Raw genomic sequence first — 11405 nt, 5'->3', positions numbered from 1 at the left:
GATGGCCATTGAGCAAAACTCTCGCCAAGGGTTTAATGAAGAACTCAATGCTCCTAAGCCACAGGCAAAACGGACCATTGAAGAATACACACCAATAGGAACACTGGCGGACCCACGTTGGGACCTAGGAGGCACGTGCCTCCCCCTAAAAAAAAAAAATTCTATAAAATAGCCTGTTTTAATGAAGTATATATATTTTACACTGCATTTTATTTCAAGAATTAGTAAGTTGCTGCAATGGTAACTAAGGAGTGCAATTGATTTGCTATATGTTGGTTGCTTAAGGGTTCGAATCTCTTTCCATTCATTTACCCTTTTTTTTGCCTTAAGTCTTTGTTTTTGTAAAAATTAATTTATCAATGTTTTACATTCATTTTCCCCTTTTGTGGCTATAGTATTTATTTTTCTTTTTTATCAATGTTTTTTTTAGTCTTTGGTTTTTTTAAAAACTATCCATGCTTTTTTTTTTCTCTTCCCTTTTTGACATTATTTTTCCCTTTTGTTTTTTTTTTGGTGTTTAGAGAGCCACAAGGGCAGGGGTGAGAATCGATCCCAGGATCTCCTGGAATCGGGAGGGAAGCTCTAACCACTTGAGCTATCAATCACTCTCTATTTTTTCCCTTTTGTGCCTCTAGTATTTGTCTTCTTTTTAAAATTATCTATGATTTTTTTCCCTTTCCTGCCTTAGTTTCTTGACATTTACGTATATATATTTGTTTTATTTTTTAAATTATCGGTGCTTTTTTCCCTTCCATTCTTGACATTTACGTATATGTATTAAAATGACTTCCAATATTTCATAATTAACATGAGTATTTTGATAAATATTACTATTTACTCTATATTACTTTGACTATTATTTATTGATATGATTGTCATATTGAGTATTCGATACTTTGTAACTAGTATGGAGTATATAATTTATCCGTAAAAACCTCATGGGCTTGGGAAATTAATCGTTGTTTAGATTTTGTAGTTACTTTTGAATGATAATACAATACATTGTGTTAAAAAAATTAATTTGATTTATGCTAGCTAACTACATGTGTTATAATTAGCTTAAAAATAGTTTGAGGCTCAAGTTATTAGGAATATTTTTTATTTGGTAATTTCTAGTGCCACCCCTACTTCAAATTTCTGGATCCGCCACTGAATAGGAACAACTTACAATGAAGCTTTTGACTGTCTACCTGATCAAGGTCATATTCACTCCATTGGTCCCAGTCAAGACCCTCCATCTGAAAAACATTTTCCCAATTGGGATCCAAATTCCTATTGTCGATACCATAAAGGTCGCGGTCACACTACTGAAAAGTGTCTCGCCCTCAAGGATCGTGTTCAAGACTTCATTGATTCAAATCTCCTTCATGTTCCTCCACGCAACAAGAAGGTCAAGATTAGTAACAATGATAACAGTGGCTGTAAAGGGAAGAAGAACGACTATCCTTCTTCTTCCGAAAACACCTACTCTAGTAATAGTGTTGGTACTTTCGACCTTAGTGAGATCCTAGCCATGGGTAATCGAAAGCAACCAAAAAGGGAATTTACCCCTATTGGAATTAGCTACGATGATGCTTTCGATCGACTCCATGCCAAGGGAATCATTACTCCCATTGGACCTATTCAAGATCCCCCACTTAAGAAAAGATTGCCTAGTTGGAATCCAAACGAACACTGCAAGTACCACCAAGGTAGGGGTCATGCTACTGAGAGCTGTTGGAAGCTAAAGGAGGATATCCAACATTTGATTGATAATAACAAGCTTCCCATACCTCCAGTTTACAAGAAGAGCGAGTGATGATAAAGGAAACAACACAAGACAAGAGGCGAGCTTCAACGACAAGATTTCGACCTCTTTTTTTCTATTTCTTTTTTTATTTACCCGTTCCCCAATAAGTCTAGCATAGGCACCTTTTTTATTCTCTTTAGATTTATTTTGTAGGATCATTATATATTTTCTTTTAATAAAAATGAGCATTTATTTCCTTACATATGATCATTTCATTATATTGCATTAAAAAAAAAAAATAGTCGAATTAAACATAAGGTATACCAATGATTTAAGGCAACCCTTGTAGCCACATCATATCTCCTTTCACCTTTCAAATATGCAATCCTTTCTTCATAAACCACTTTGAGCCTCGTCTAACGATAGACCTTTCTTTTTTCAACCTACATCTATCTATCCTTGGGATGGGATGGTGTGCAACTTTTGCAATTCTAAAGAAAGCTTGAGCAAATTCAAAAGATTAAAATAGCAAAAATAGCAAAAAATAAATAAATAAAAGTGTACAAAAGGGCAAGTGTTCCAATGTCTTTGATATGAAAATGTCTTCGATATGAACACGTCTCAGATTGCGTCTCTTATTGAGTGCTCGGTACCGTGCCTGAGAAACATGAAGGCCAGGTGAGTGATAGACCGCATGATTGAGATTGCTCACACTTTTAAAAATGAAATAAATGCTAAAGCAAAAGAAAGAGCTAAAAAAAGAGTAGAAAACCTCAAGCATGAAAATACAAATATTTAAAAGCAAGGTTGCACACCTTGGGGGCTTATCTAGGGTCTTGAGCCTTTATCCCTTTTTTCTATAACCTTTAGCCTAACCACGTTACAACCCTTAAAAGACCTTTTTGAGGTATACACACACTTGTGCGAGGTTTGGCTAGAGCTACGTTCGGTTTGATTCCTAACGGATACGTAGGCAACCTCACATCGAGGTGCGGCCGTAATAAAAATGCATTCATACTCAAATTCACACAATTATATCATGGTCATATCAAAGGATCTTCAATGCTCATCCCTATTTACTTAGAGCTAGACTTGGGGGCTTGATCCCTACATTATTAGCTTACCTAGCCTAAGAGTCACCACCATTTGACTCTTTTAAATAATATTTTCTCCACACACTTAGCTCTTGCGGCCTAGCTTTAGTGTCAATTTCACACACTGCACAGATACATGACCAAATTGACTCCCCTTAGGAACCCTTTGTCATGGAATCTTAACATAAATCATGCCTTGTCACATCGCTCATCACTTATCAATCATCATTGCATCGAAGTATGAAGTGATTAGCCTCCGTGCCTAAGTTACCCAAATACTTTCATCATGGAGTAACCAGTTGAAATAGCCTAGGATGGATTAATCCTTGTACCTTGAGAGATAGTATCAAATGACATTTGACTAAGCTCATTCAACATGCATCTTCAAACTTCGCTTCTTCTTTTTCATGTCTTTCTTTTTCGGGAGAAAGTCGGTACCCTCCACAAAATGACGGAAATTTTTTGCTTTTTTGCATTTCCGAGTCGCACAATCATAATAAAATGCACACACAGGTCATGAGTCACACGTGTCTTTTTACTTCGAGTCGAGTCAACCTCGAGTCAGTCAATCGCAACAAGTCAAGTTTATGCCTTGAGTCGTGTCAAGTCAATGAGTCAAACGATGCTAAACCTTAGGTCAACCCTAAGATAATTAAAGAGATTGGCAAAATTCTATAGTCAAAAATAAATACAGGTGCAGCAGAATAGGGAAGACCCTACTCCAATTCCTGGCGCCAGAGATATTTCAGCAGCGACATAGCTCGAAGCCTCTCAAAAAGGTGATTTCGACCTCATACAGCAATTTTAGGTTCTTTGGTACGCCAGTTAGCCCCTATAAGCAATTTGACATGATTAAGTAGTCAGTTTGATTACAATTGCAATAAGTGATCGACCTGATGAAAGATCGTCTCACTTAGCTTAAAGCGCCTAATCACGGAGACACCGACATACTGGTTTTAGCAGAAATAAAGTTCAGGCGAGCTTTAGAGATCGACAAACGTTGGTCTTCGGAAATTTTTTTTTCAAGACATTATCGCAACAAACGTTCAAGTACCGAAGCTCTATTGTTCAGAGACGCGTGAACATTTTCATCAAGCTCTTTTGCTCTAGAGACGCGTGGGCATATCATTCAAAAGCTCTTTTGCTCCAGAGACGCGTGGGCATATCATCAAAGCTCTTTTGTTCAGAGACGCGTGGACATTTCATTCAAAAGCTCTTTTGCTCCAGAGACGCGTGGGCATATCAATCAAGCTCTTTTGTTCAGAGACGCGTGGACAATCCTTTTCAAACTCTTTTGTTCAGAGACGCGTGGACATTTCCTACAAGCTCTTTTGCTCAGAGACGCGTGGGCATCCTAGCTATTATCAAGCTCTTCGTTCAGAGACGCGTGGACACATCATTTAGAAGTTTATATTCAAAAAAAAGAAGCTCTTTGTTCAAAGGCGCGTGAACATATCAAAAAGAAGCTCTTTGTTCAGAGACGAGTGAACATCGAAACAACAAGGTGGCGTTCCTTGGATTATGGAGAGTTATCACAAACAACTGAGGATTGTTTCAAGAGAAGAAATCTTCGATAGTATTCCCTTGGACGTGGAATATTATCAATGCGGATGAGGATTGTTTCAAGAGAAGCAATCTTCGATAGTATTCCCTTGGATGTGCAAAGCGGAAGAGGATCGTTTCAGGCGAAGCAGTCTTCTGTATTGGAAGCAGTTATGGGCGTAGCAGTTTTCAAGCGGGATGGCATTCTCTAGCTTGCAGGAGGTCATTAAAACAAATCGGTTACTTTCAGAGACGTGTGCTCGACGGTGCAAGATACGCGTTTCTTAACTCTTTTATCTATTTAACTAACGTTAGTTTGCAGGTATCGGCGTTACAAGATTGGTTTAGGATCGCAGAACGTTCTGAATCATTCTCCGTCCCTATCGATACTTTGACTTTTATTTTCGAAACTTGCGTTTCTCCAAACTCAGTCAAAGTGGGGGCTTCTGTAGACACCCATTTGTGTCTCCCCAAAACCAAACCCAGTGATGAGTACCTTTCACATCGAATCATAATCGAATGAAGCTAAAGTGTAGAAAATCTAGTGTTGCGGATATTTTTAATTTCTTTTCTATTCTCTCTGTTTTTGAAAACTTATTTTAAGAAAACAGCCAATCCAGTTTGGTTGGTCCATGATATGGGTCCAATAGTAGTGTAGTTGGATGGGGCTTCACAAGAGCTTTCCAACGATATATTATAAGCCCAATTCCGATGAATATTGAGGAAGTTATGGCCAATTTGCTAAACTAGGCCCAGTTTGAGCTTTATATGCGGCCCAATGATCTAGGGGAGGGCCTAATATGATTTATCATTCCTAATGCAATTAGGAATGGTTTTAGTCTTCTAGATTCTTCTGGAAGGTTCTTTTCATTCCTAATTCAATTAGCATTGGTAAATTGACTTTTGTTGACTTTTAAGAGTTTTAATTAAAATCAAAAAGCATTTTCGAGGAAAAGATACGATTTTATCCTCCAGTACGGCAAACTTATTTGATTTTCAAAAACGAGTTAAAAACAGGCTTGGCGCCTGACTCCAGGCATTGGCGCCTGGTGCCAGCCATTGCCGCCTGGTGCCAGCCATTGCCGCCTGGTGCTAGCCATTGGCGCCTGGCGCCAATTAGCCAGGGTTGGCGTCAGCTCTGTTTTGCGTGCGCCAACCTCGTTTTGCGTGCGCCAACCTCGTTTTGCGTGCGCCAAGTGCTCTGTTTTGATATTTTATTTTTTTGGCTGATTTCTCTATAAATTACGTATTAAAAACTCCGTTTTCATTCACCAATTCTCACGAATTCTCACCTACAATCAGTTTTCATTCGCAATCATTAATTCTTTAATTCTCTCTTAATTATTCACCAACTCTCATCAAGATTTTCTTGATTATTCTCTCTCTCTCTCTCTCTCTCTTTTTTTCTAAACTAGCCTTTTCTCAAATACAAAATTCCGCATTCGCAAGACTTAGATACACCTAGCCATATTCGAAGTTGCCTTCGCTCTAGACGTGAAAGGTTTAATTTCTGAGGGTTTGGTCCCAAATCTCTATTTCAATTATTTAGTTTAATTGTTTGTTTATTATTTTCCTTGAAGTTACTAACGTGTGTATTTTGTTATTAGAAAGAGGTACGAAGCATCAAAGTAAGTGCTTTAATTGATTTGTTGATATGATGTAGAAATCATGTTTACATTGTTCTTATAATATTCCTAGTATCATGTCTAGGGTAACTTTAATATTAAATATGATTGTTACGATGCCTTTTATGTTCTTCCTAATATTTATGATTGTTAGTATCATGTTAGGGCTAAAGCTTTGATTTTTATTGCTTAGTGACATGCTAGGGTTTGTTATTAATCTTGTTAGTATCATGCCTAGGATCTTGCTATTTTTATTATGCTTTAATATTAACATGAATATGATTATGATTATAATTGTTATGATTTATGATGATAATTATTATTATTTTGATGATGATTATTTATATTTATTATGATATTATTATTCATGATATTTATTATGATTATTATTATGTTGCTTGATATTATATTTATTGTTATTGCTTGATCACGCCTTTTTATGCATGTTTAAAGGGAATTTTGGTACTTGTAATCATGCTTAATAAGATATTTAATAATCTTGTTAGGGTTAATATGATTATAATTCAAGTGATCGCCAATAATAGATTTATTTGTGCATTAATATTCAACCAACATAGATTAAACAGGTTTAGGGTTAACCTATTGATTGCATGTTAATTAAAAAGCGCACATGAATACGATCTGAATAAAGTAGAGGCCTATTATTAGGGCAGGTTCAATCTCTTTTAGGTTGGATTTGTACCTTCATCCCTGAACCCTTATTTGGTTCTAGACCTTATGGAGTTGACGATCTCTTGGATCGTTAAGGGGTGTAACCTTCACCCTGTGAACGGTTTACAAGTTCCTAAAACTTGTTGGCAACTCTTTTGCTCTATCTTCTTCCCTTTTAGACGCCACCGTACTTTAGTGTATGATCACAGTAGGGTTCAAGTTAGGGGTTTAATGCTTGAAATATTCCCTACATTATGCAAATTTGCGACTTCGATTATGGAGATGTGATGCGATTTTTGGTGATGGGAAAAGCAAAGGATAGTAGATTCGGTGAGAATTTTGAGGGTGGAGGTAGGAGGGATGGTGATATCGTAGTGGGGATGGGAGGTGGAGGTATTTCATGCTCATGGTGGTTCGACGATGGCCGACGAGATAAGGGCAAAGAGGGGTGCTAGCTTTAGTAGTGGGGGGTATCTAAAAAATTAAGGGTTTATTTTTATCTTGAAAAAGTGTTTTTTTTAATTATTTTTTTTTATTTGAAAAATTAATTAAAATAATAAATTTAATTAAATTTTAAAAAATTGACGAACTACACAATGACATGCAGCATAAGCAATCCAAACAACCGGTTACACTTAAAAGAAACCGGTCGTGACTTATTTAGAGAAAATACCTTATAAAGGTCAACTTACTCTGGGTTAATCAAAATGTTTGCTTATTTTGGGAACACCGAGCAAAGGTTTACTTATTTTGGGAAGACCGAGCAAAGGTTTGCTTATACTTAACAAATTTTCCTTTTTTTTTGTTGAAACTACAAAGTGTCACTCTATGATTTGTCTAAAATCTTAAATTAAAACAATTGAATTAAAAAAATAAACAACCTTCCCCAGCCACCAGTGAATTGCAGCCCCAACCACCGCCAAATTGCAGCCCAGCCATCGGCGAATTGAAGAGCTAGCCACTGCCGTCGAATTGCAGCCTCAACCACCATAGTTGATTTGCAGCCCCAGCCACCATAACGTCGTCGCTATTGTGGGTTTGTTCGCTCTACAATTCACACCCGAAATCTAGGTGGGGGAAGGTGAGGGAGGACGAACTAGAGGCAGGGGAAGGTGAGGAAGAATGGACTAGAGGCGAGGGAAGGGGAGGGAAACCGGTATCAGGATTGGGGAAGAAGGGGGGCCGAGATCGGGATGGGAAAGGGGATTTCGACGGTGGGGGTAATTTAAGTAGGATTTCGTGGGAGAGGGAAGGGATTGGTGGTTTGAGGGAGAGGACGACGGTGCCGGGGGTTAGAGGGCGATGGCGCTGGGGAAGTGATCACCGACGGCCGGATCCGCGGCGGTTGGGGAGATAGGCAGATTGGCCGGCGGGGATGGGCGGAGGTGGCTGATGGTTTTTTCAATAATTAATTTTTTAAAACTTTTTTCTTTAAGAAAATTTAACTTAATTTTTAACTTTTTTTGGCCAATCATAGGCCGACACATGTCATCTAAATTGTTATAACAAGTTAGGTAACCGATTAGGACCATTTAAAGTGGATTGACATTAAAAGTCGGATTATTTCAAAATAATCGAAAGGTGGGATTATTTTGGGCAAATGAGCCAAAGGTCGGATTATTTCAGGCAAGAAATTCCTTGGAATTTTATTAAGGAATTAACTTCTCATGAATTATAAATTTCTATGGGAATTAAATTCCCACATCAACCAAACAACACTTGAAATTCCAACAGATATTGAACCCAATTGCAGTCAAATATGCTAATTCTAGTCCACATTCTCATGGTATAATCAACGAGCCATGACACTAACAACCATTGGTTGTTTAATATCCTATTCATGCTAGAGAATAAACCACCGCCAATTAATAACACAATCATTATCAATTTTATCCCAATTTATTTTAAATTAATTATTAGGATTCGCCACACCCCTAGCTACAAATCTACTCACTAATTTCGTTGAAATGAAAAGCTTAGAGAACTAAATCAATTTATTTTTATTTTTATTTTTATTTTTTTTTACCATAATGTGCATAGAACACCCGAGTGTTGAAACCACTAATTAATTGTTCACAAAAATTTATTAAAATCCGATGTACAATATCATTATTGTAAATCGGCATGCTCGCACTAAAAACTTTCTTCATCTTCCGTTCATTCCGCTCTATTTCCCTCTCTTTCTCTCTCTATAATGCTGTAATATCTGCAATGGCAACCAACAAACGTCTTAATTAATCTTTCTACATCTTCTTCTTCCGACGATAATGGCGACGATTCCACATCTGCTCCATCGTCTAGGTATAGCAATTTTTTTTTTTTTTTTTTTTTTGAAAATGATAAATTATTTGCTGAATTTGAAGATCTTTGTGAAATTTATTGAATTTGATTGATTTTTGCTGAAAATTTGGAAGAATGAAAAGTTTGAATTTGATTTAATGGAGATGAATGTGAGTTGATTGATGATGACGATGAGGATGCATGGAACTGAAGATGATCTCTATAATTGATTTGTTTGAGTGGGATTGTAGTGTTTTTTCATGACTATTGCTAATTTTGTGTTTATTTTTGTTGATTTTGATACGAAGTACCCTGTTTTGCATATGTAACTTAATTACTTTTGTGAAAAAAAGGGTCACTTTTGTGAAAAAAGGGGGTCACTTTTGTGAAAAGGGGTCACTCTTGTGAAAAAAAAGGTCGCTTTTTGTGAAATATGGGTCACTTTTGTAAAAGAAAAAGGGTCACTTTTGTACAAAAAAATGATCACTTTTCGCAAAATGTTTGATGTACAATAAAATTATTGTCAACCACGGGCATACAAAAGTTTTTGTTAATTGTTTAACTACTTCACACTATTGTAAATTTATGAAAAAAATAGTTTATCAACATCCAAATGCGTTTAATTATGATAACATTACAATATCCAAAGCAATATAACAATGATAACACTACAATATCCAAAACAATATACTACGTAACAAACTAACAATAATAATGTTACAATATAGAAAAAAAAAAAAAAGAAAAAAAAAAACATCGAAGTTAACAAATTTGGACCAGAAAATAAGTAGCTGAATACAATATACTTTGTATCAGTGTGTACGTACAAACTTTTCACAATGTCATACATAGAATAAATAAATATTTGATCTAAATTACAATTATCATCAATAACACTCCTAAAATTACCGGTATAAAAGATGGGAATGAGTTAATTGCAGAGTTTTGAACAGAGTTTCTTGAGCCTGATACACCTATAAAAACACCCAAAAATAACACATCATATATCAATACATTTGAACTCACTTCCCAGTTTATACAGGAATTATCAATACTTGGTACTGAGTAATAAACACATATAATTCCGGACTAGAAAAAAGGTAATAAATCAACTACAATAATTATTTTTCAAGTAAAATTTATTTTGGAAAACCGCAAAAAGGTTATTAATAGATAAAAACTATCAAAATCACAACATAAAAAAGGAACATCATATGAAAATAACATCATAAGTATACTGAGGAGGATTTAGAAGTACCTTTAAGGCAGGCAATCGGGTTAACACGAAGCCCACATCTTTCGGGTAACATCTCAACCTGAGATATATTAATGCCTAGGAGCTGAGCTTGGAAAGTACCTTGGGTGCTTATCATACTGCACAAGCACTGTTGGTTAGTCTGAATAACTTCTTTCAAAGGGTCACAGCAAGACCTGGGTGGACCACGAGTGCTGTTCAAGTAGTTCATGCAAGGGGTTAGGCTGTTTACACACGACGATCCACCTTGAGCTGTCAATGATGGAATATTACTAGCCAGGATCACTAGTACTACTAGAAAAACCAAAGGGCTAGCTTTATGTTCCATTCTTGATTGATGAGTTTTCTGCCTTTGTAAAAAGAAAGTTTACTTAATACTTCGCAAGTATGTGATCTGTTGTGAAAGTGGTGTGTCGAGATGAATGTATATATTGAGTGTAGTATGTTTAAGGTTGTTGATCAAACTTTTATCGATTATTTTGAGTAATTTACTGGTTAACAAGATGTAACAGGTAAGGGTTGACATCATTAAAATAGAGGAAAAATTTGTGTTCCATTTTGGAGGTAAAGCTAAAGACCGAATATTCAAAATGCAGATTTAGCTGCTCAACAACCCCCTGTTTTCATAAGGTTGCTTACCTCATAAGGTGCCTAGTTATTTGATTACTGCTGCTGTAAGGAGATTAAGCCACTGAATAAGACATCTATATTTTTTCCCTTTTTTTCTTATTCTTTTTTTGGTGCTTAGGTAGAAAATGTTGACACTGGTTTCAATCCCAAATCTCGGTTTGAACTCCTTTGGGACATATACTTGATTATTTGTTCGTCAACCAGATTACCTGAACTGATAATCAAAATGTTGGTCTTTCTTCAGAATAACCGTGTTTACATACATACTAGTCAAACAGACACGACTAAATTGACCCGAATGATCCAATACAGGCCTTGATTGCAAAACTAGATGTCCCAACACATTGACCCATCCAGCAAACTTATAAAGATCTACAATAGTGCCCAACTATAATTGTTGCTCATAGAAAAAAAAAAAAAAAAAAAAAAAAAACAACAACAACAATTATAGCAGTGAAACTAAAGAATTCTAAAACAAACACAAAAGCAGTATATTAAGATAGGTATTCTTGATTTGCATCAAAAAAAAAAAAAAAAAAAAAAAAAAAAAAAAAAAAAAGATATGTATTCTTGATTGA

At 36.0% G+C, this 11405-nt stretch overlaps 1 protein-coding gene across 1 annotated transcript; it reads right to left on the bottom strand.

The window, feature by feature from the left end:
- Positions 1 to 9506: 9506 nt before the first annotated feature.
- On the bottom strand, positions 9507 to 10693 carry LOC145642929 (non-specific lipid transfer protein GPI-anchored 30-like). The gene is made up of 2 exons (XM_081694088.1): positions 10201 to 10693; positions 9507 to 9916 (listed from the first exon to the last, which is right to left on the bottom strand). The coding sequence occupies exons 1-2, from the start codon at positions 10523 to 10525 to the stop codon at positions 9813 to 9815; spliced, it is 429 nt and encodes a 142-aa protein (XP_081550214.1). The 5' UTR covers positions 10526 to 10693; the 3' UTR covers positions 9507 to 9812.
- Positions 10694 to 11405: the final 712 nt, after the last annotated feature.

This window comes from Chenopodium album, chromosome 1 (assembly GCF_948465745.1).
Source record: "Chenopodium album chromosome 1, dcCheAlbu1.1, whole genome shotgun sequence".
Lineage (NCBI taxonomy): Eukaryota > Viridiplantae > Streptophyta > Magnoliopsida > Caryophyllales > Amaranthaceae > Chenopodium > Chenopodium album.
This window is presented reverse-complemented; position numbering and strand designations above follow the sequence as displayed.

What these genes read in the sequence shown, in the direction of transcription:
- LOC145642929 (XM_081694088.1), bottom strand. Translation starts at nt 10,525, where the DNA reads ATGGAACATAAAGCTAGCCCTTTGGTTTTTCTAGTAGTACTAGTGATC. An exon ending in CCCGATTGCCTGCCTTAAAG is followed by an intron (nt 9,917 to 10,200) that starts GTACTTCTAAAT and finishes GTGTTTTTATAG; the next exon opens with GTGTATCAGGCTCAAGAAAC.